At 42.0% G+C, this 21,051-nt stretch overlaps 1 protein-coding gene across 1 annotated transcript; it reads right to left on the bottom strand.

The window, feature by feature from the left end:
- Positions 1-173: 173 nt before the first annotated feature.
- LOC124177390 lies at positions 174-6,102 on the bottom strand. Its single transcript, XM_046559719.1, has 7 exons — positions 5,932-6,102; positions 3,325-3,485; positions 2,709-3,259; positions 1,245-2,639; positions 907-1,173; positions 513-843; positions 174-423 (listed from the first exon to the last, which is right to left on the bottom strand). Exons 1-7 carry the CDS (start codon positions 6,100-6,102, stop codon positions 174-176), a joined length of 3,126 nt encoding a protein of 1,041 aa, XP_046415675.1.
- Between the last annotated feature and the right edge of the window lie 14,949 nt (positions 6,103-21,051).

Here is a 21,051-nt window from a genome sequence, read left to right as displayed (position 1 = left end):
GCGTTCGTTATCGTCAGTCGAGGATGAAGAGGAGGAGGAGGAAGAAGAAGAAGAATCCTTCGAGGATTTGAGGGAATTACTTCCCTCTTCTGTCCTGATACATAACATTGAACATCGCTTCTTTCTTTCCCTTTCAAAATTAAACTTTCAATCATTTCGTCTCGTCCATATTCTCACCTGGTGGAATCTCTGTAGCGCCAATCACGTCGGGCCGCACGCTCTTTGTCGAGTTCCTCGTTTTCGACTTCCTTGCCGTCCTGAGGTCCTTCGTATTTCCAATCCTCGTCGCTACCCGTTAGCTTGTCCTTCACATTGCCGATTGAGTCTGGGTCTATTTTACCATGAACGTTTACGCTGTACTCGAACGGCTGATCATCCGTCGATTTTTCGTTCCTCGAATCCTGATCCTGCGACTCGCCTAACCTGATGAAGAGCACACGGTCAAACTATAACGACTGGCGAAGGCATCGAACTTTAAAAAGTCGCTCGAAGAAGGTCATTCAGATCGTCACCACCGACTGTCGCTTGATTTCGCCGCGCGATCCTCGTGATGTTCGTTACTTTCGTTTCTAGATTCCTCGTCCTGTAAATTTCTATCCTCGCCGTAGGGTCGTTGGCCTTCTTCGAAGGCCGGTTGTGGAACTGTTGTGACGTCGACCCCCGAGGGTGGTTTCGTCGTTTCCGCTTTGCTTGCATCGATATTAGAAATGAATTCCTCCTTCGGAGGTTCGATCTTCGTGTTGTTTTGGTTCTCTTCTTGCTTCTTTTCCTCCTCGGCATTCTCGTCTTTCTTTGGTATAGTGTTCCCACCTCCGGTAGACTCTGCTGTGTCGTTGCCGTGGACTATCAAAACACGATATTCAGTATGTAACGATAAAATAAATAAATAAACTCATCGCCATTCACCTTCCCCAGTGACAGTGGAATTTTGAGCCTGATCAGACTCTGCCAACGATAGATCGGCTTCCGAGTCAATCACGTTCTCATCGCTGTCGTAGTCGTAGTACTCGATGATCCTCGTCGGGTCGTTCACCTCCCTCTTAACGTGGACCAGTTTCCCCTTCTCTCTATCGTCGAGTTTCTGTTTTATCAGCATGTTTATTCTGTCTCTAATGGGATCGCGGTCCACGTCCGAACCCGCAAACGACACCAGCGCCAATTCGGCCTCTCCGTCTGGATACAAAAACGAAAACGAATAAGACCATGTTAAACAGAAGAGTCAAAGAAGATTTTTTATTTCTCACCCTCGTCATTAGACGCTCTCGACTCTTTGAGATTGTCGTTCTCGTCGTCTTGATCGGCGACACCGTCGTCTTCCACTTCAACCTCGTAGACGTCTGCGGCCAGGTCAGGATCTCTTCGGCGTTCGATGATCCTTCGGACGGATCGTTTTCTCGTTTCGGATCGATGCACGTCCTCTTTGTCCTCTCTCGATGCCTCCTCCATCGATTTGTCGGCTTCTACGCTTTCGGGATACGATCTAACCGAGCGTCTCGGGGTTTTGGCGAACACCTTGCATCTTCTCATCTTTCTCTCCTTCGTCGCCATTAAAGACCTCTTGGCAAACTTTTCACGATCGTTTTTCAAATACGACTCTTCATTCTCCGACAGCCACAGCAGCTTCCGCGTTAATTCATCAGATTTCGAGTGGAGTCCATTGTTGTCTGCATTCTCTTCTTTCACCTCACCTAGTTTCACAGACTTTGAATCTTCTTGGATTTTTGGTTTTCGATCCTCGGACTCATCATTATTCTTTTCAGTTCTTGAATCGGGCTGATTATCCCCTGCCATTTTGACGTCGATCGATTCTTTGTTTTTTTCGACTCGCGTTGCATCGGTCATTTTCACTTTGCCAGGTGTTTTGGAATCACCATTCACTCCAGTCTCTTCTTCTCTTCTCTTCGTCTGTTCTTCGTCTTTCTTCACTTCGTTAGAGTCTGTAGATGATTTTACAACCTCGTAGGCATTCGACTGAGATTTCTGAGCCTCCTGCTTAGCCTCCTCACGTTTCTCGTTCGTTGTTTCCGATTCAGGAGTTTTTATCACTTCGTTTTTCGAGGCCAATTCATCGTCGAGTATTTCGTTCCTCCGTGTTTCCTGTTTGTCGGGATCTTCAGCGACGATTTCTTTCACCTCCCCAGGATTTCCTCCCGCAGGATTATCGTCCCCGGAATTCTTTGCCTCGCTTTTATTCACCACCTCAGCCTGGCCCCCCGAGCGGTCATTCGCATTCACGATTTTCCTCATCTCAGCTCCATCACCACCCTCGTTAATGACCTTATCTCGCATAACCGCTGCCATCGACTCTCCGCTTATCTCTCTCGACACATTCCCGCTTCCCTCCAACTCTTCGGCATCTTTTTCGTATCCGCTTCTCCGTTTCCTCCTCTCGTATCCTCCTCCACCTTCACGGTACGACGCCCCAAACCCCGCCCGGTTGTAAACCCTGATCACCCCTGGCTCACCCAGATCGTTATCCCTCTCCCGTTTCACCCTCCGCATCGCGTTGTAGTCAAACTCGGACATCCCGGGTTCCGAATCCTCGTCCTCGTCCTCGTCGTCCATTCCCTCGTCATCGTCGCGACGCTTGAAGTCGAACATGTCGACCGCCGTCCTCGGGTCATCCCACCAGCTCGACCCTGGAAATCGAAACGCCAATAGCAGGTGTAGTAGCAGCCCATCCTGGTCCGATAAACACCTCATCGTACCTGAAGAAGAGGCTCCGAAAGCCTGCCCGAAGTCACCGGGATCTTCTATCTCTTTTGCACCCTTACCGCGGCTTTTCTTTCGCTCGAAAATTTCCCCCACGTGTCTCTCACGGTCTTTCGACTCTTCGACAACTCCTCGCAATTCATTTTCTGCCATCTCGTCAACCTTCTTGTCACTCTCCTCGAGGCTCCGGCTCAGAGCCAGAACCGTCCTCCTCAGGGACTCTAAATCGTTAGTTGACGACGACTCGTTATGGACTTTAAGGTCAGTTGCCTGACGCGAGTCTCTCAAACTTTCGGCATCGTCGTCGTTGTACTCAAACCAGCCTTCAGACACGCGAGGACCTTCTTTCGCTTCACGTTTCGTTTCCGTTTCGTCCTCGGGGTAGACTCCTTGAGCTCGATTTCCGGCCTCCTCGTATTCGTAGTAGACCTTTCGCTTGTTCGCCGACGGCCTGGACTCGTTTTCGTCGAGCTCGTATCCCGATCTTCGCTTGGAACGAGCCTTAGGATCCGGATCCCGACGAGACGTTCGCTGGTATCGAGGTGACCTTGAAACGTAGAATTTGTATCATTCGCTTATTACCGAATAATTACAGTCATTCGTCGTTCTTACCGTTCCTGTGGATCCTTGGCTCCGTCCACACGACTGTCGATCCATTTGAGCTCGTCCTGAGCTCGCAGGACATTTTTCAAAAACGAATTCAGCGCCTGGTTGTTTTCCCGATTCATTGTACCGCTCGGCGGTGATCCTTGATCTATGATCTCGTGCTCTGACTGCGTGAAATTGAAAGACCATTAGCTTTCGAAAACGTAGAAAAAAAAAACAATTTTCCCTTCTGGTTCGTCTATCGAATCATCTGTCAGATTTCACTTACGAGCTACTTAATATTCATTTCATTGAACGATTAAATGTATTAGCCGACGATCACTCGGTGGACAATATTGGCAATTATTTACGTGAAAATAATATACGTATAGTCGTTGATGGACGGGTAAGAAAATCCTGTGCTTTTCGTCGACGGTGTGCTCCTTGCGTTAGACACACGGTAAAAAGACAATGCGGTACATATCTGCATAGAACGGGTTTTATTAAAAATCCACCTCCCTCTCCCTTTCCCTTTCCTCGTGAATGAAGTGGCTCCTGGCAATCTGCATCTCATTCCCGCAGGCTCGCCCAGGAGGAAAGGACTGTCGCTTCCCTCTATTCCTTCCCCCACTCCTCCTCACCCACGAATGAACGCGACCCGCGTAAAAGAGAGAGAAAAAAATAGACGAGATAGGAAGAAAAAAAGAAAAAAAAACAAAGAACAAAAAGCAAACAAACGCGAGTGAACAAATGGACAAAGAAAAACGGAAGGGACTGTACATGTAGACCTATCTTTTGCCGAAATATAATTGCGGTAATGTGAGAGAAATATAATAGTGATAATAATAATAGCAATGACAATAATAATGAAGAACGAAAATGCATATTATAACCTGTGCTCTCATTTGAATGTCAGTGCTACTCGTTCAAAGTTTAATTATACTCGCTGCTCTTGTCGTCGGTTAATTAAGAATCTGTTTAGAAATTAGAAAAAGAAAATAAACTTATGTACACGAAGGGATTTCATCTATTTACATATTATAAGTGAAAGAGGAAAGTAAGACGCGCGGTGCAGTGGCGAGTAATTAAAAGTTGACCGTGTCGTTGTTCCGTTTTGTCACTGGATAATATTAGTTGTAGGAGTGTGAAAAAAATGTGGTTTTCGCCAACGGAACCCGTGAGAAAACCGATGATTACACAGGTCGTCAAAAAGAAATCGTAATTTCTTTTTTTTTTAATTTCTATTGAGATAAATAAATTTCAATTCGATAAACCGAATAATAACGAAAACCCTTGTTTGTAGGTACTTGTAAAGTTTGTTTTTGTATTTCTCACGTTGATAAATAATTCCTGAAGTTTTTGGTTGATGTCTAATGTGGGTGCCGTATAGTGAGAGTGCGATGGGAGAAAGTCCATGCGAAAATAGAAGAAGTACGAAAAATATTGAATTTTAAACTTTGCTTATCAATTCTTTTACATTTCTAGTTTATTATCAACGATTACTTTTGAATAAAAGTCATTTAAGTGCAAAATTGAAGTTCGTTTAAGTCTGAGAAAGTAGTTAAATTTTCTGAAAAATCCGAAATATCCTTCTAGCTTCTACAAAAACAAACTTTATACGATAAAACTGTTTGTTTCTTTTATTTATCGCGTGGAAGAAACGAAAATATGACATGTAGAAATCCGACACGAAAGTCGTGTTGACCGGTGCTAACGCGGATCGAGTCAACGGTTAGGTGTCTGCCAATTTTTTTCTTTTGTCATACACACATGATGATTATAAAAAGGGTAGGGTACATATTTTAATATCGGAAGCATTAATTTCTTTGTATAAGCAGCGGCGGCGGCGGCGGCGGCGGCAAGCTCTCAAGCGTTTTCTCATTCTCGTTCTAGTATATGACAAAATGACAAAGCGAGTCGGTCGCCCAGGGCTTGCGATATTACCGTTAGCGAACTATGCGAGCTGTCTGCAACGCTCTGCTCTGACTGCCTGCCTGACTCCCCGAGCACAGTGACGTCGACGACGACGACGTGCCGACTCTCTCTCTCTCTCTCTCTCTCGATATTCTATACATCTATCTATCTATCCATCTGTATATCTCTATCTATCTCTCTCTTACTCTGCGCCCGCTGCAGCACACCGAACTCGTGATTGATTGTACTCGCCGCAATTTTGGCTGCCTTCTGTATACATATATATATATATATATATATATATATACCTATATCACACCCCTCAACCAGCAAACACGATCGCCGTTCGCCGTTCGCCGTTCCGCCACGCGAAACAGACGAAAATACAAAAAGAAAATGAAAGGGGGAAAGACGGGAAAAGTTGGGAGGAAAATAAGAAAAATTAACACGCGGCGTCGGTCTTGTCACTCTTGTGTTCCCGAACGGGAATAAATGTTGTAAATAACGAGAAGAAAAAAAATAAAACAAAACAAAAAGACCGTAGTTCTATGTTATCTCATTTTTCAAACTAACATTCGATGTTTTTTTTTTTTTATTTTTGGGTTTACCGTGCTTTTTATTGCTGTAAGATATTTTTTGAAAAAAGGCAAGAAGCGAATCTTGGAAACTTCTTTTCAAATAACATTTTTTACATCTCGATGTTACTCAAAATTAACTCACTTCGATCCTGAGGTTCTTAGAATCGTTTGGCACGATCGGCTGAGATTCTTCTCGACTCTGCTTCGTCCCTTGAAGATCGTCAGTAGGATTTCCATTGCCCTTCGATTTTGCGACGATCGCAGAAAATATCGCAAGCGCGAAAAACGGTGCCGATAAAATCTGAAGACGCATTTTTTATTTTTTTTTTTTTCCCACCCAATCAGTCGCCTCTTCTTCCTGCTGCAGCGTAACGGAATAATTCCAGTAAAATATGACTGGGAAAACTTTTTGTTATCAAATTTTTCTCAAACGATTTTACATTCGATTTTCGATATTTCTCCTACGTTGTATTAATTCTTTTAGGATATATCCGTGAAAATTGGCTCGTTCTTGTTTGAATTAGATTTGCAACTGCACGTCGCTTTCTCGACCATGTAACTGGAACGGTGATTTATAGATATTCTGTCGAAAATTATCCCGGGGAGGGAAATTAAAAACGTCCGAATATTTAGCGCGAATAACGCCGTTCGGCACTGGGTGGAAAAAATTGATGAAATATCGTTGAGCTACCCTGTTGAATTGTAATTGAACTCTACGATGAACTTAAAAATCTCTCTCGAGTTTCAACAGTCTTCGTTTCTTTTTTTTTTTTTCTTTTTCTATACGAGAAGATCCCGTAATCGTTCGGATCGTCCGACAGACTTTGAAACAAAATTAAAAAAATTTTTTTTTTCTCTCCATTTTAGGATGGCGGGAGAAATTTTTATCTCGGTTGCTATCGTTTTTATTATTTTTACTAGGTATTATCTTCTCTTCTGTATGTACAAATGCAAAATTCATCGACACATAAACGTCGACGAATGGAAAATATGGAAAGATAGAGAGGAAAGTTTGACAACGAGGCGCATTGTTCTCTGAACGACGATTACAAGTGAATGCAGGAAAATAAAACCAAAAAAAAAAAAAAGGTTGGAGGGGTAGGTGAACTGCACGCGATGCTTCGGGTACACAAGCGAGCCATTAAGTTATTAAAAAGGCGGTTCTGGAGAAAGGGTTCCGTTATTTTCATCCTTGTTTCCTCCACCCCCTGTACCACTCCATTTTTTTTTTCTTTTAATACACCCTTGATTTTTTTTTTATTATCGTACTCGTACCGGCGGCAGCGAGTGGTTCTCGAGCGTAGGAGAAGAAAAAAGGAATAATAAAAGGGAGAAGAAGGAAAAGGAAAAAGTAATAATGATAATAATAATAAAGGAAGAGAGCGAACCTGGAGCGCTCTGAGAGCATGTGGTAACAAAGGTGGAAAATTAGCCATGATAACTTCGCGTTTCGATGCAAAAATGCAGGAATAGGAAGGGGTGGAAAAGGCTGCAGAATTTCTGCAGAGCTGCAATCTTTGAGGAAAGTTGAAAGCAGAGCGGAAAGATTGGAATCGGGATGGAGGTCCGTGTTGCGATATATTTTTTACTATTCCGACCATCTACCTCGTCTCAGATTCTTATGACGTACAAGTTGAGAAGAAGAGAGAAAAATAAAACAAACTATTTCCGTCTCTATTCGTTTGTAGAATTTCTTCTTGTCTAAAAATCGTACCTTTCTTACGACAAAATCATTCTCGCTAGTTTTTGAGGTTTTGAGAATACAGCGAAGTATAATCTTCTCTTACCTGTCGCTACGAAAGCCTCATTTCATCGTCTCTCGGCATTCCTCGATTTCATAACTCGTATGAAATTCTCTCTTATCCGCTGATGGTTAAAATACGAATACTGGTATATATTTATATATATATATATATTACTATAAAATAACGATTTAAAATAATATAATAATTGTATTGCCCGTTTTGCGGTTCGTTTGACGACGTGATTTGTGAGATAGAAAATTGACGAGCGATTTTTATCCTCGATTTTGCAATTGTTTCCGAAACGATACGTCACTGATCTATACTCGATACTCGAGTATTTTTCAAACAATTTGTCATACACAGTGACGATAATATTGTTATCTCGACTTTTGTAAAATACCATTTTCTCCTCTTGTTCCTTACTATTTTCCTTGTTAAATCAACGGTGGAAAAATTGTAACGTTGATATTAAATTCAAGCGGAGAATCAACCGTGGCGTAAGGGGTGTACCCGGTTTCGAGCAATACGTGATTTCCTGCATCGCACCGGGGGCTTTATTCGATCTGGTTACGAGGCTTACAGCCCTCGCCTAATATAGGTACAAACCTTCCAACAGTTTAACCATAAACACAGAAGTACTCACATATAATTGCTTTATACCCCTGACGAACACAGGTGCAACGATTTACACGCGAACTCTGTATATACAATCCCGTGTCAAGTTTATCCATGATACAAACGCACACCCAAAACCTTCACTTATATAACTATATGTATATTAATATCAAACGGCCGACCGGGCCAAATCTGCAACACGAAGCGCAAATACTCAATGTTACGTATATGTATGTACATATACGTATACATATATACCGGTTATGCTCTGTGCGTCATGAATTTAGCTTGCATTAGCCAATATCCCGCCCGATATTATCGACGTAATACTTGAGTGCGGCTCGAATGCACGGATATTGTTTGTTATAGTCATTGCAACTTGGTAAAAATATTTTTTGAAATAGAGAAATATTGTACGGAGATCGTTATTTTCTGAGGAAAACACTTGGCTTAGTCTATATTCACAAATTATTGCGAAATAGTATATTGTGCGCAAAAAGGAGGCAAACTCGACTTATTTTCACGGTGCATGAAATTGACGTTAGCGTCGCGTAACGTCAGATTTGTTTGCGACGGCGCATGCGCGGTGGAGTTAAAAGTAGTCTTTTCTGTACTCCGCGCATGCGTATTCGCAGACTCGCTCGATCGTCATAAAAATGGGTAGTTTGTGTACGGAAAACACGCATGGAAAAACGCGTAAAATATGCTCGCGTTAGATAAATCTCTGTATTAAGCCGGTGTTTTTTAACCCTATTTTCCTTCGCACCTAACCTAAAAGGTGAGAAGAACCGAGATGTTTCGGTTAGAACGTTTGAAAAATTCAAACCGTACGAGGCTGCAACTTTTAAAATTTTGACACCGAGTTCCGGTTACACGAGGTTTCGTTTGAGGTTAGGAACCAAAAATTTTTGAAGGGTACGCAAGAAGAGAAGAAAAAAATGTCGAACAAACAATTTTTTCAAATCGTATCTATTATTGTATATTTCAGCACTGTATGTATATATTGTTGTAAGAAAACTCTTCTTACTAATAAAATTTTTTAAAAATAGAGAAAAATGAGAAAAAAAAATGTGTGCGCGTGCGTGTGTGTGTGTGTGCGGTGAGAGATAGACAGACAGATAGATGATATTCCGCACAAACGAACATGCAGCCAGTGCTACGAGAAACACGGACAAACAAACGAACGAACGAACGAACGAACGAACGAACGAACGAATGAACGAGCGAACGAACAAACAAACAAGGAATACAAATCTAGAGTGAAACGAACAATGCCTCGGAGAGTGACTGGCTTCTAATTGAAACCAGCCCCCCACGCTACCCCCTTTGTTCCCCAGGTTTCCCGCCCCCTGCCTTAATCGCCCACCCCGCACAGATGCTCTCTGTCTCTATATAAAGTCTACATTTTACGACAGAAGTTTTGACAAATCTAATTCTGCGCATAATCTACACACATACGTATTAAATTCAACTGCTTCGGAGGAAATACAAATTTCTAGCCAATCGAGCGTCGCGCGTTTTGAATTCTTGTTGCAGAGACGCGTTTTCCTAAAATTTAACGATAATTGCTCTACGTGACACGTAGGTATGTTTATTGAAACTACAAATTTTCGAATATTATGTAGGATTAGGTATACTAAGTTTTGATTATATTGAACCTTCCGTTGCTATTTAATTTGTCCCGATGTTTGCGCGGAGGTAATTTTTCATACCTTAAATCTTCTATGAGATTTTCGCTCCCGAAATTACAACTATATATCTATTTCAAAAGAAAACTGTAATCAAGCATTTGATTAATTATCGCCGAATTTTGGATTTTGCAAATGTTTTCGTATGTGCAGGTAGATTTGGTTCTGACGAAAATTGAAAAAATGATCAACCACGGCCGATTACCGTTAATCGGATAAGTAATGTTTAAGCCGATCCTGATAAAAATTGAAAAATAAAAAAAAAAAAAATTTGGCGATTACAACCTTTTATTCTTATCTTCGAGGATTTTTTGCTATGATTACTGAATTTTTGCATATTTCGATTAATCTCTGCGTCTCGATGGTTTTTAGAGGGCTTTTCAAAACTGCCAAAAAAAAAAAGAAAAAATCAACAGGTGATGACGACCTCGTGTTTTCATGTTTTAGCGAATGGTGGAAAAGAAAAGAAAATTATACGCCCTTTTGCAAAAGAAAAAAAATAAAATAAAATAGAAAAATAGAAAAAGCTACCCGTAAGGCTGCGTACGACACACAGAGGGATAGAAAATAGTATAAGGGTAAAGAAAATTCGATATATCCTAGGTAGAGATCAGAAGGGCGAGAGAGGGGCGGAGGGGAGAGGAGGAAATGCCGTTTGGGAAACTGATGCGACGTGTCATAAGCCGGGGAATAGACATTTGGAAAATACGAGTTGCAGACTATCGGAAGGAGGGAAATATACGAGGCATCGAAGGACACCTTATACTTTTTCGATAGTCGTTCAGAGGACTTAGAGGAGATCTACGAAGTCGTCCGTGTTTCGAAGGAGTTTTCCGCAGAGAAAAGCTCGCGCGACGTCCGCGTATCGCCTTACGCCAGGCATCACGCCTCACGCTGCGCTTACTTCGCTCGCCAGGCGGTTCGTTTCCTTCTACTTTCCGTACGATATCTGCAGACGAAGCAAAGAGAGAGAGAGAGAGAGAGAGCCGTATGTGTGACTTTTTCGCTCGCCTTACGGCACCCTCGGGGGCTGCATTAAAATGCCTCGAATTGTTTACTGCTCACCTCCGCAACGCCCTTGCCCGTTGTAAAAGCTCGGATAAAACCGGCTACGAACGTATCTAAACCATCTTCTGTACTACGAATTATTTATTAAATTACCGACACGCTTGCTCGCCTAAAGCAGTTTCGGTAAAACGCGACGGAATCTTGTCACCGGTCTCCGAGGAAAATATTCTCGCGGATTGTTGTTCGGTACTTTTTTATATTTAGCATTTTTTTTTTTTTTTTTTTAAGGGAACTTGCAGAGATTCGATAATCCTCTTGGTCGACTTTGAAACATGGTTTTTATTTAAATGTGCTCGATAGTTTATAATTGATCAGAATGACGCTGGAAAAGAATTAAAAACTATCCAAAAGCCTTTTATACAACTCCTGCAAGACATGTAAAAATGGTAAATATTTTCCTCGAGTCGATTGCTTCGAGTATGAAATAAATTTTGTATTTTTATCATTGTTGGAAATCGTTCGTAGGAATTTGTTCAATTACTGTTCTTATCCTCATCGTAAGGGATGATGAAATGTTTAGCGTTTAGTATTTATTAAACGAATAAGATTTACATAACAATTACAGAATCATCCAATTAAACCCAACAGAGGTAATCGATGTTATCTGTTCAGTGGCTTGGTACAGGAACTTAAAAAAAAACTAATGACATAAAATCCTAGAATTTGGATTAAATACAATATATACTTTATGACAAGTGAACATCCTCAACATTATTTATCACATCGTAGTTTGGTAAGAGTTAATTATTTAACAACAGCCTATTTTTTCTAACTTAGCTTTCTTTATTTAAAGTTACGAGTTGAATTGAAAGTCTATTGTAATCACATATTCCTTTTATATAAATATTTTTGATACCGACTGCTTTAGATCTATACGGAACGGGGATATTTTTATTCCTAGTTATATTATTTGAGTTTAGGAATTTAACCTCTATCGTATTACAACGAAGCGTAGATTAACATTAAGGACCGATCGCAGAATCTTCACGATCTATGCATTAGTTTTCCTTTCAATTCTTACCTCTTATTCATTGCGTGTGTCGGTGTAATCAAATGGGGAGAATTTCTACGAGCGATCGAACTTGCGTCGAGGAAATGATCAGTCAGTCGATAGTCGGTGAGTAAGTAAGTATTTAAGTAAGTGAGCAAGTAACCTAAGTAGGTATGGAAAAAGGACTGGGTAATGGTTCGAAAGAGGGTTTTTATTGATTATTAATGAAGTGGATACACCGTGGGTAAGGGAGGGGACGTCGTTGCCGGCTGCGGCATCCACCGTATACGCGTAATGGGTCGTTAGCCGTGCAAAACGCAACGAAATTCATTCCCTACCCCCCGTTGGACGGTTTTCTTCCCTCAGGTTAAAGTTTGATTGCATTATCAATCATAGCTAAAAACGTTCTCTCTCCTGGCGAACGTTTTACCAGGGTGTATAAGTGTAGGGAATAAGGAGGCGGCGCGAGGCCAGCGGCGTGGTTCGTTACATTACACCTTGGAACCACTTAGTGGCTAAATATTTTCAAACTGAAGCCGACGGTGAAAATTTTCGAGCCAGAGCCACTCTCTCGTGGTGTTTTTCTTACCCATCCCTGCAAACGAGTCCTGTGCTTTTTTTCTTACTTTTCTCTCGTTAATTTTTCTGCGAGGACGAACGCCGCCGAATGTCATTCTTCCGTGCGATTCGAGGGCAGGATCGATCCTCCTCCTGCAGGCGAATAAGCCGCTGCAGTAACGTTTCGACCGTAACGCTGCATGCGAGGGTTCGCGGAAAATATTCAAAGTGACTAAACGTTTCATGGGCACTTAGAGTATCTTTTTCTCGGGTAACATTGCATGAATAAATGATGCCCCAGGTCTGGGCATAAATTCAAGGTGGCCCAGTCCGCCTCCCATGGGTACTCTGCCCCGCCTCACCGAATCCAACACACTCCTAAAACCAGCCGCCATCCCTGCACCGCGTACAAGGGTTGCATTTGATGGATTGTACCCGACGTACGTACGGCGCTGCTTATCATACCTACTCTTGTTCCCTGTTCCTTAACATCTTTTTGTTCTTCTGTATTCACCGCAGCGTCCAAACGATCGTTCCGTGATCGTGGCTTCAGGTCGGGTCGGTTTAATCAACCACGGCGCAATTTTGGTCGACCATGTTTCTCCGGGCACCAGATTCGCTTTCGTTTCAACACACTTCTCATCTTGTCCTCCATACGACGACGACCCCGAGGACGGATCCTTCAGATCCACGACGTTCACGGTCTTTGAAAAGACCCTTCGTACGATCCGTGCATCCTTCGTAAGTCGTTCGAGACCATTCGCGAATCGGTAAGTTTGGGTTTGGCGCGCACCGTGACCGTGAAGATCCTGCTAATTTCTGCGACGGGTGGAAGCTGTGAGAGAAAAGCACGCGGAGTTCGTCAATGTCGAAAAGTCTCGAGGGTATGAAGAACGAGGGAAAAAAGAAAAGTGATTTGAAATCGTGAAGGATTAGGAGCAGCGGGATTTCTATTTCACGTTTGTAGGTTGGGTTCTGCACTCGGTGTGTGATCCTGACGGCACGGAGTAGGTGTACGAAATGTTTTATAAACATTCGGGACTGCTCTCGATATCCAATACCATTAGACGCTGGTATATAGAAGGCCAAACCGCGAGTCAGACGAGTTATGGGTGTACTTCTCCTCGAGGAGGCTAAGAACTTCGTGTGGGTTTCGTATGTGCGGATACGGGATCACCATAAGGTGGGGTATTCGCCGAGGTCGTATTGAAAACACATTGCAAGACTCTCCCGGGCTCCCGGGGATCACGTCCCGAGGGAATTTTAGGATCACCGGTTCGTTATCCTCCCCATCCTCTACCTTCTTCGCGTCTCTGTTCTATATCTCTGTTCGTCCATACGTTGCTGACAAAGTACGCAACGATAATCTTGCGTCGCACCGTATTGAGGATCATCGGAGGTGACGTTGGCTCAATCGTCGTTGAAATTAGGTATAAGAAACGAGTCTAGCCGGTGGATGAAAGAAGATCGAATACGAGTCGTAGAAAATATCGATGAATTTTTGTTAGAAAGATGTTGATTCGTTATTTGTAAATGATGTATGGGACGTCGGTTGGATCAAAACAGTCTCGGAACAAGAATACGTTTTACGTAACACTTTTGGGTGTTACGGTTATTAATCGGGTTCGTTGAGCGACGAAGAAGTTACCAAGACGTGCTGAAATCAAAAGATGGGAATGATGCGTTCATTAGCGATACGTGTTATCGGTTTAATGTCTGAGACAAGATTGTTTTTGGAATGGTGCAATTACCTTATTCATTTTATAACGTATGATAGCTTTCGTATAATGTCTTTTATCTACGACGACTACTAGATCATTAGAAACTGGGGAGGATAAAACGAGTGATTTCACCTTTTGTAACAACATGTTATGCGAAATAACGGTTTGACCGGTTCGGCAGAAATTTATACAATTTTCAAATCGTTCCTTTTCCTTTTCACAGCCACGAGATTCGGGAGAACGAAACGATTCTTGAAGCGTTTTTGAATTCCATTTGAATCGTTCGAGTGCAGTTCTTCCGGAGTTGAGAAACGTCCGTTCGATTCGAAAACCTTGGAAAGCGTTGAAAGAGGGAAGGTGGCAGGCGGATTTTAATCCTTGTCGTGCGTGGCGCGGGGTGAACGGGGGAGGTGGGAGAGGGATGGAGCGAAAAGTGGGTTGGTGTCTGCGAGAGTGAGGAGGAGGAGGAGGAGGAGGAAACGCGGTGAAGTGACTTGAAGTCTCTTCAGGCGAGATGCTTAATTCCATCCCCATCCCTCTCGGTCCGTCTCTTCGTTCAGTTCCTCTCTCATCCCTCGGAGGCAGGCAGGCGGTGACTAGGCGTGAGAGGGAGAGGAAGGAAGGAAGGAGTCCTCCTCCGATATCCCTGAGGGTAGGTGGGTACCCCAAAGGACTCGGGGCGCTCCGACATCCCGACGCGAAATACTCACCCACCTCATCCCTTCTCCCGAGCACATTGTAATCCGTGCTTCCTTTTTTACTTCGTTCGAAGCGGGAAAGGATTCTTTCGCCAAAATTTTCGATCCGAGTTCCCGAGGATCGGGACAGTTCTTGCAATTAGTATTGAAATTTCATCGGACCGTATACCGTGGCAAATAATCACTCGTTGGAAATGGTGTTAAAGAAAAGCGAACGGTCACTTGACTTGGTTTCTCTTTTCTTCCGAGGAAATTCGAGAACCTCTCCGAGTATCTTTGATTCTCGATTCTTCCGATCAAGGGGGAACGAGAGAGCTTTCAACGGTGATTTCGAACATCGGGCATTTGATGCTTCGGGTATTACGCTTTTCAAACGTTTGTAATTACGTGTAACGTAAAGGTGAAACGATTGCCGAAGAATGATGTATAAACGTGAGTTTCCGAAATTGATCATCGTATCGATAATGGGTATATAACGCGTTATAATGGTAATATCGGGGGAAAAAAAAAAAAAAAAAAAAACTGGTCTTCGGAGAGTATACGATGTACAGAAAATGCGAAAGTTACAAGGAGAAGAGAACAAAGCCAAAGCTGTACACGTCGCAAAAGAGTTGCAGAAAAATATTTGAACCTGCAGGGGCTCGGGTGCATCTTTCGGGGTATATTCATCCCCCCCCGAACCTCCTTCATACCCTTTTTGTTAATATTTTTGCTTCACTTTTTATCAACCCTGAAGGAGTAAAGCAACCTCGATGAAAAATATATATAGAGCTTGGTATGTACGTACGTAGATCCGTATATCTATCTCTGTACTTTGGACGTAGAGAAAGCGGGAGCGGTGTACGGCTTTCATCTTTCATCTCTCCGCAGGCTGAGCACTTATACACTCTAGTCTTTTCTCTCCTTTATCTCTCTCTCTCTCTCTCTCTTCGGTCCCTCTCTCGCCTTGTTGCACGGGAGCGATCCGAGCCCCCAAGCATTTAGAATTACAGTCTGGTACCGCGGGTGTCGAGGTATCTCTTTCTCTCTTCGTATATTGTACGTATATATACCTATGTATGTACGTACGGTTCTACTTATAACCAAGCCAACGTGTAGAGATGCGAAAGCGTCTGTAGATGAAATACATTTTGATTTTAATGCCTTTAACTACTTCGAAATCCGACTTGACTCGACTCTTCTTCAACCAGCCCGTCTAACCGCGTTGATCATACACGCCTCCGCATCTACAGTTTCAACCCCTCGTATCTCGTCATCCCTCGACTACTCCGACTCGCGGCTTTTCACGCTCGCTATCCCAGTGAGTCGTTGTCTTTTCGACTCTATGTGTTTCAATTTTTTTTTTTTTTTTTTCTTCAAAATTCCATGGTTCTTTCTCCTGACAATCATTTTTTTTTTTAATATTTGTCCATTTCTGATCATTTTTTTAATCGACGGTAATTCATGGCGATTAATTGTATTTGTAATTAATCGCGCGTATACCGATTCAGCTGTACTTTTGGTATAAACATATTTCTATTACAGTCATTCGTTAATTTTTATAATCCGGCAGGAGTGTGTTTTATGTGTGTGAATTTATTTTTTTGTATACTTAAATATTTGAATAGTTAAATTATTTACCCATGACATTGTCCCGTGGAATTAAATTCTATCCGTCTGTCTACAATAATTTATAACCGATTCGTACATATTTCGAAAAAATTTATTATCTCTCGATCGTCCGGGTTCTTGAATATCAGGAGGATATCAAAGAAAATGAAAATACTTGGAGAAATTTCAGTTACAGGGCTTTATTATTTATAGTTTCAAAAACATTTTTAAATTTTTTCATTGAAATCAATAACAGAAGGATCGTTGATCGTAGACACGTCAAATTTCCGTATAAAATAGCGAGTCACAGGTTACCTGTGAACGAACAATACTGTAACTGCGATAAAGAAAACCCTTTCAAATCGAATCACCCGCCATATTGGTCTGTTAAAATCTGATTGAAAAATGACGAGTGCAGGATCTTCTCATAAGACAAGTAACTGACTTGGTGCAAATCGCATTCGTATACCTATATCGTATTAAACGGAGGGGGTGCTGGTTGCGCGTTAAAGCGCGTGTATGTAAGGAAGTTAAACAAGGCGGTATGGCTTTGAATACATACTACACGGAGCACGCCTGCAACGCACACTAGTAGAGAGATGTACTATATACGTATACGGTATATATGTGTGTATATATATATATATATACCATATTGTCTATACCTATGCATAGTCGAAAGGGGTTGTTTTCCTAATCTCCGGTATTTGTGGAATTACCGCGTTACGAAGAGGAGCCGGGGGCGGCTTAAATCCAAGACACCCCCCTTCTCTGTCCCAAGACAAGAACAAACCATAGTATGTGTATATATATATATGTATACATATATATATAGTATGTACACGTGGTAATAACATTCATATACGAACCCCGAAGATTCGCCGCGCGTTACGCCGCACAATGTACACTTCGCGTTTTGGGACTTGAAAAATAGAAACACCGCGGTTTAAATCTCTGGAACATGATTTGATAATTCAATATATTACGTGTGATATATACGTACGTATATTATGCATAATTTTATTTAACAGGGTTGAAACAACGACGGCGTTAAACATGTGGTATAAAAAAAAGTAGCTTACGATACGAAAATCATTGAGGCACACGGATTTGTTTGTCATCGTGTTCGTTTTCTTTTTGGTGACGTTTTTTTTAAATCTTTTCTATTTTCTACGCCACCGTAACAAGCAAGCGACGTGATTGATTGTTGTAGCTACACGGAAGCATGAAAAGTATTTTCAATCTCCCGTTTGCAGAACCCCGAAATATCTTTAGATTTATGAAAATATCCTATGTTTCCTTGACGTCTCTTGTTAAGATTGAAGTATTGCGATAGTACGTCGATTCCCGAGGCACGTGCAAACGATCGGGTATTATACGGTTATCGAGGATCTTAATGCATCGAGGAAAAACTATTATAGGACGATATCGGGAAGTTGAATCTCGGTGAGGAGTTATTACAATTACTTATACCTGCAACGTCGTTGTTATGCGGATTTTTTTTTTTCTTTTTTTTTATCCTCTATACTTATCATTCGGTATCTTCTCGCAACTCATCTTCGCGTGCACCTCGGTCACACAATGCAAACATTCTTCTTACGCCGCGTATATTTTGTCGCTTGTTTTTATATGGACTTACAAATCTCACTGATTGTCGTTTACGATGATTTCGGGCATATTTAGAGCTACGTGAGTAAAACAGGCAAAGATTGAACGGGCGTTTTGAAGAAGTCTCTTTGATTTGTCCAGTCTCTTAAGTCTCGTTTAAAACTAACGCTGTTCGTTTTATAACTAAACATTCGGTTTTACATTCGTTATATTTTATTTATTTATAAAAATATTTTAATTCAACATACCTAAATAATTAAAAAATAAAAGCATTATTATTTTTAGGGGAAATTAAAAGTTATATTTCACAGGCCTGTTGTTATCAGAGTGCGAGAAATTCACCGAGTTGGACACTTTAATCCGTCGCTGCAGGCTGAGGAAACGTCTTGCTGTATTATATACGTGTGTGTATGTGTATATATATATATATATACACATGTTTACAAGCCTCTGTCAGTTATGTCCCGTATACTTATTGTTATACTACTTAAGTGTTTTAATGGACAAGTTCGCAGCCTCGCCGCTGTCTCAGCAATATTCCACCCTTGGGGTGAAGCGAGAAGGATTTCTTCCCTTCGCTACGCAAATTATACGTATTTATCATCATCGCGGTTTTTAAGATCTGAGTTATCCTTATAGTTACAGTCATTTTCCAGTGATCGAGCAGCGATTATTTTTTCCTCCTACGTGGAAAAAGTAACAAGATAATTATTCTTTTGAGTAAATTGATAAAACCACCACTTTTATTAGGCTGATATACACGAGGGACCAATAATTATGAAATTTTGAAACTTTCAGGGTTTCTTCCTGTCATTACAAGCAACAACTCTGCCAAGTTTCAAATCGATCCTTTAATTTATACCAAAGTTATACAAAACGAAACAACTGGTTATAAAAACTACATGTGCTTTACATTTAAAACTTTCGGAGCTTAGTGGCACATTTTTCCATTTAAGTAGCGGCTTGAAACCTTACGCAGATTTTTTTTTTTTTGTTTTTTTAACGATTTGGAACAGATCCCGGGGACGTGGAAGGAAAATTTTTCCGACCCCCAAACAAGGACCAGCCCATTATACATGTACCTACGTGTAAAATTTTTTTCTCACCTAAACGTGTGTAAAATCGTGTTTTGAATTGGTGATTCCCAAGGATTTGGAGACGATCGTAATCGTTTAGGGAAAGGGGAGAGCGGTAAGTGGGACTGCAAAAGGAAATCGTTGGGTTTGAATAGAGCGTTGAATTGGCGTTACGTTCGAGTGCGAGGCGAAGAGGCAGTGCTCGAGAGACGGTAGAATCGTGACTTGACGATCGGGATGAAGATGAAGAAGAAGAAGAAGAAGTGGAAGTAAAGATTTCAGTCTCTTTCCCAGAGTGGATATTCAAATTGAAACCAGGGACGAAAATTTCTTCTCCTCCCTGCGCTCTTCTTTCTTGTTCGGATGTGGTAAAGTAGCGTCTTTTGGTAATGCAGGGTTTGATATGCATCTACGTGACTGCCAACAGCAGCATTCTCCGTCTTATTAATATTAAACAGCGTCGCGGCATTTTTGACGCCGGCGTATCTATTGCGGCAATGCCAAAGTACCGCGCTTAGCGAGTCACCTCCTATCGAACGCCAACAGATTTCCAACCTTTTTTTTTCCACCCTGCAGCCTGCACGCAGGGACACTTTTAAATAGCGGAACAAGCAGTCTGCGAGTCAAGCGATTCTTACCGCACTCCGCCTGCTCCAACTATTCTCGCGCGATTTGGCTAGTTTGCGGTGAATTCCAAAAAAAAAAGAAAAACAATCAGCAACGCAAAGTTTTTGCTTGCTCAAAATTTCAACTTTGCAATATCCTATCTCAAATATTGAACACTGATTCGTTTTACATTCACATTGAACGCGTCTATCCGTTGCTCGAAAAATAACGGCAGAACCGAAAACTCTTTTGAGAATAGGTGTATAAAAGCTGTAAGCTCGTCGCCCTCAGCATCGGCGGCTGAATTTTGATGAAGAGGAAAAGAACAGGGGTCTGAATTGCATATTCCACTCGGGGCACTTCGCCGAGTCATCCAGCCGGACAGGATCAGTTAAAAATTCGCCAGGATGGGAGGTGGGGGGTCGGATGTCGTCCGCGTGTGGATCGAGGATCTTGACTTCTCGAGAGGAAAGGGTGCCTCCGGGGTATCAAAGTTCACCCGGCTAAGAAGGGTCGGGTTTTGTTGATTTCCCATCAGTTCTCTTACGCCCCGGAATAATTTACCTGCGCGGAAAGTCGGGGATGAACTGCGGTACAGCTTTGAAAATTTTTCGTTCGATGTCGAAGTATTCGTACGAAACGTCTCGGTTTCGGCGAGCGTCCTCGACTCTTTGTACCACGGTTCAAAAGGGAAACGAGTAAAGGATTACGCGGGGTTGAATTTCTAACGACTGAACGGTACGTCGTCCGCTATAAAGTTTAACGCGCATGCGCTGGAATTGGAAATCGGTTGTTTGTCAGGGCTACCAACCGTCGTGAAATTGGCTTAAAAAAAATGTTGACGGTTGTCGCTGGTAGTTGTGATTAATAACGACAGCTGTGAAAATGTTTCAGGTTACGTTCGTGGAGGTTGGTGGCCCTGACGAACAACTGATTTCGGATTTTAGCGCATGCGCGTTAAATTTCAGAAGACGACGGATCATTCGGTCGTTTGCGATTCGTTCTGTACATTACGTCCGGTCGGCCAACCTCTTCGAATATCTCTCAATAAAAATGTTTGAAACGTTACACTTTTTAAAAGTAGAGTTTTTCGACTTTCATGACTAAGTGAAAAGTTTTTCGAATGAAATTATTCAGTGAAAAGTTTGTTTAGAGTGAAGAAGATGTTTTTAAAAACAGCTGTTTCGTCATTGCAAATGGTTAGACATTTTTCTTTTGTTCGCAGCCTCCCAGTTTTGGAACGAAATGGAGGAATCAGTGAAACAAAGGACGAGGAAAGAAGAAGGGTACACCGATGA

The sequence above is a fragment of the Neodiprion fabricii genome, chromosome 3, assembly GCF_021155785.1.
Source record: "Neodiprion fabricii isolate iyNeoFabr1 chromosome 3, iyNeoFabr1.1, whole genome shotgun sequence".
Classification (NCBI taxonomy): domain Eukaryota; kingdom Metazoa; phylum Arthropoda; class Insecta; order Hymenoptera; family Diprionidae; genus Neodiprion; species Neodiprion fabricii.
Note: the sequence above shows the minus strand (reverse complement) of the source record. Positions and strands in the feature narration are given on the sequence as shown.